This window comes from Olea europaea, unplaced genomic scaffold, assembly GCF_002742605.1.
Source record: "Olea europaea var. sylvestris unplaced genomic scaffold, O_europaea_v1 scaffold2866, whole genome shotgun sequence".
NCBI lineage: Eukaryota > Viridiplantae > Streptophyta > Magnoliopsida > Lamiales > Oleaceae > Olea > Olea europaea.
The window spans coordinates 5,290-7,003 of record NW_019247190.1 but is presented as its reverse complement, the minus strand read 5'-3'; the positions used below and the strand labels follow the sequence as shown (position 1 = coordinate 7,003).

Here is a 1,714-nt window from a genome sequence, read left to right as displayed (position 1 = left end):
TTTCTACAATTAAATTTTACTTGTTTTGAAAAATCATACATAAAATAATTAAATCATGTACAATTTTAATTCCAAATGCATATCAGTCAGTCCCAAATTTGAATAAAAGATGAGATTTTTACAACCTTAATTTGTGCTATTAAAACATTAACAAAACTGATATTTACAAGTTCACCTTTTCAAAATTTCTTAATTTTCAAATTGGAATGATGCAAAAATAAAGGAGTTTCATAATTTTTTTTTTAAATATATTGAATAATTTGATTTTTCAAATTTAACTTTTATTTAATAGTCTATAATTTTACAAATCGCAAAAACAAAAATATCCAACTTTTGATAGAAAAAAAATTATGGAGCTAAGCAGTTCGCGAGCGACTCTTCTCATCCCAAATAGATAAGCCAAAGGCATCGAACGATGTCGAAAATTGGTCGGGAAATGGCACTACTTGACTCTTCTATTCATTTCAATACATTGTCAAACTTACTCAAACCTTTAAAAAAATAAATAAATAAATAAAAATAAAAATTCCCATTTACCTCAAGCCTCCATTTTAACGATTTAATTTATAAATAAAAAAATAGTGATGAATTAGTAAATTATTAAAATATGTGATTGAAAATGCCCATTAATCATTTATAATGTTTATGAGTTTATCAAATGGAGGATGAAATATTAGTCATGGACCCATTGAAGCAAGACGTGACATGACATCTACCTTAATTGCCTTAGTCTAATTAACGTCGTCCGTTTACTCTTCTTGAAGATGCGAATGACATCACCCATGAAGTCTACATTGCCGTGCGGTACACGAGAAAAAGTTAGGATCCAATCCCTATTTCTTTAATTCATTAATTCTCCCAACCAATAGTCTCCCATTTCCTTTCCATTTCAGTAATCATAAAATTAAATAATCCCATTTGATACCACAATATATTATACTTTATTTCATTTTCATCCACACCAATTATATATTATATTATTTATCTTGTCCCTACCTATACTCAACTACCCACGCATAAAACTAACCATTTGTTCTCCTTTCATTTCATCAAAAAGTAACCTCTTTCTTTCTTTCTGTCTGTCTGTCTCATTTTCTGATCATTTGGTAATCAAGAAAATATGTCTTCAATCTTGAACTCTCAAGGCATGGTCTTGGCTACAGCCATGGCTGTTTCTGGTACTTTCATTCTTCTCGCTCTTCGACTCCAAAAATCTCCCTCGAATTCCGAGTTTTCCATCGACCCAATTTCGGATTCTCCTCGATCTTGCCTCTCGACAGGTATGCACACGCTTTTTTCTTATTTACGCAGTATTAGATAAGACTTGATAGTCGTTTTATGCATGCATATATTCATGTTATGCCTTGCATGTGCAGAAGGGAAGAAGAAGAAGGAGAAAAAGAAGAAGAGGGTTCATTTTGCAGAAGATGTGGTGGACCCTACTGGGAATAGTGATGAATACAGAAGATTACATAGTAATAATTGTGCCAAAGTTAATTTGGATTCAAGTTCTAACACAAGTGGGAAACTTCGAGAAATGCCAGCAAATAGAGTGGCACTTTACAATGGAATTCTTAAAGAACGAGTGCTTCAAAGGGTGGCATATTCGTATTGATTCTTGTATTTGAATATTCTACATTTTGTAAACTTTTGAGTTCCTTTTTTTATTTTTGTATAAAATTGTGGTTTCTTTCTTTTTTTTTTCTTGGCATAA

The 1,714-nt window shown here is 31.2% G+C and overlaps 1 protein-coding gene across 1 annotated transcript; it reads left to right on the top strand.

Moving 5' to 3' along the window:
• The first annotated feature begins 989 nt into the window (after positions 1 to 989).
• Positions 990 to 1,698, top strand: LOC111384204. Its single transcript, XM_023008463.1, has 2 exons — positions 990 to 1,280; positions 1,377 to 1,698. The coding sequence occupies exons 1-2, from the start codon at positions 1,121 to 1,123 to the stop codon at positions 1,613 to 1,615; spliced, it is 399 nt and encodes a 132-aa protein (XP_022864231.1). The 5' UTR covers positions 990 to 1,120; the 3' UTR covers positions 1,616 to 1,698.
• The last annotated feature ends 16 nt before the right edge of the window (positions 1,699 to 1,714 follow it).

Coding starts and splice junctions, on each gene's coding strand:
- LOC111384204 (XM_023008463.1), top strand. CDS start 1,121: ATGTCTTCAATCTTGAACTCTCAAGGCATGGTCTTGGCTACAGCCATG. Junction 1,281..1,376: donor TCGATCTTGCCTCTCGACAG/GTATGCACACGC, acceptor TTGCATGTGCAG/AAGGGAAGAAGAAGAAGGAG.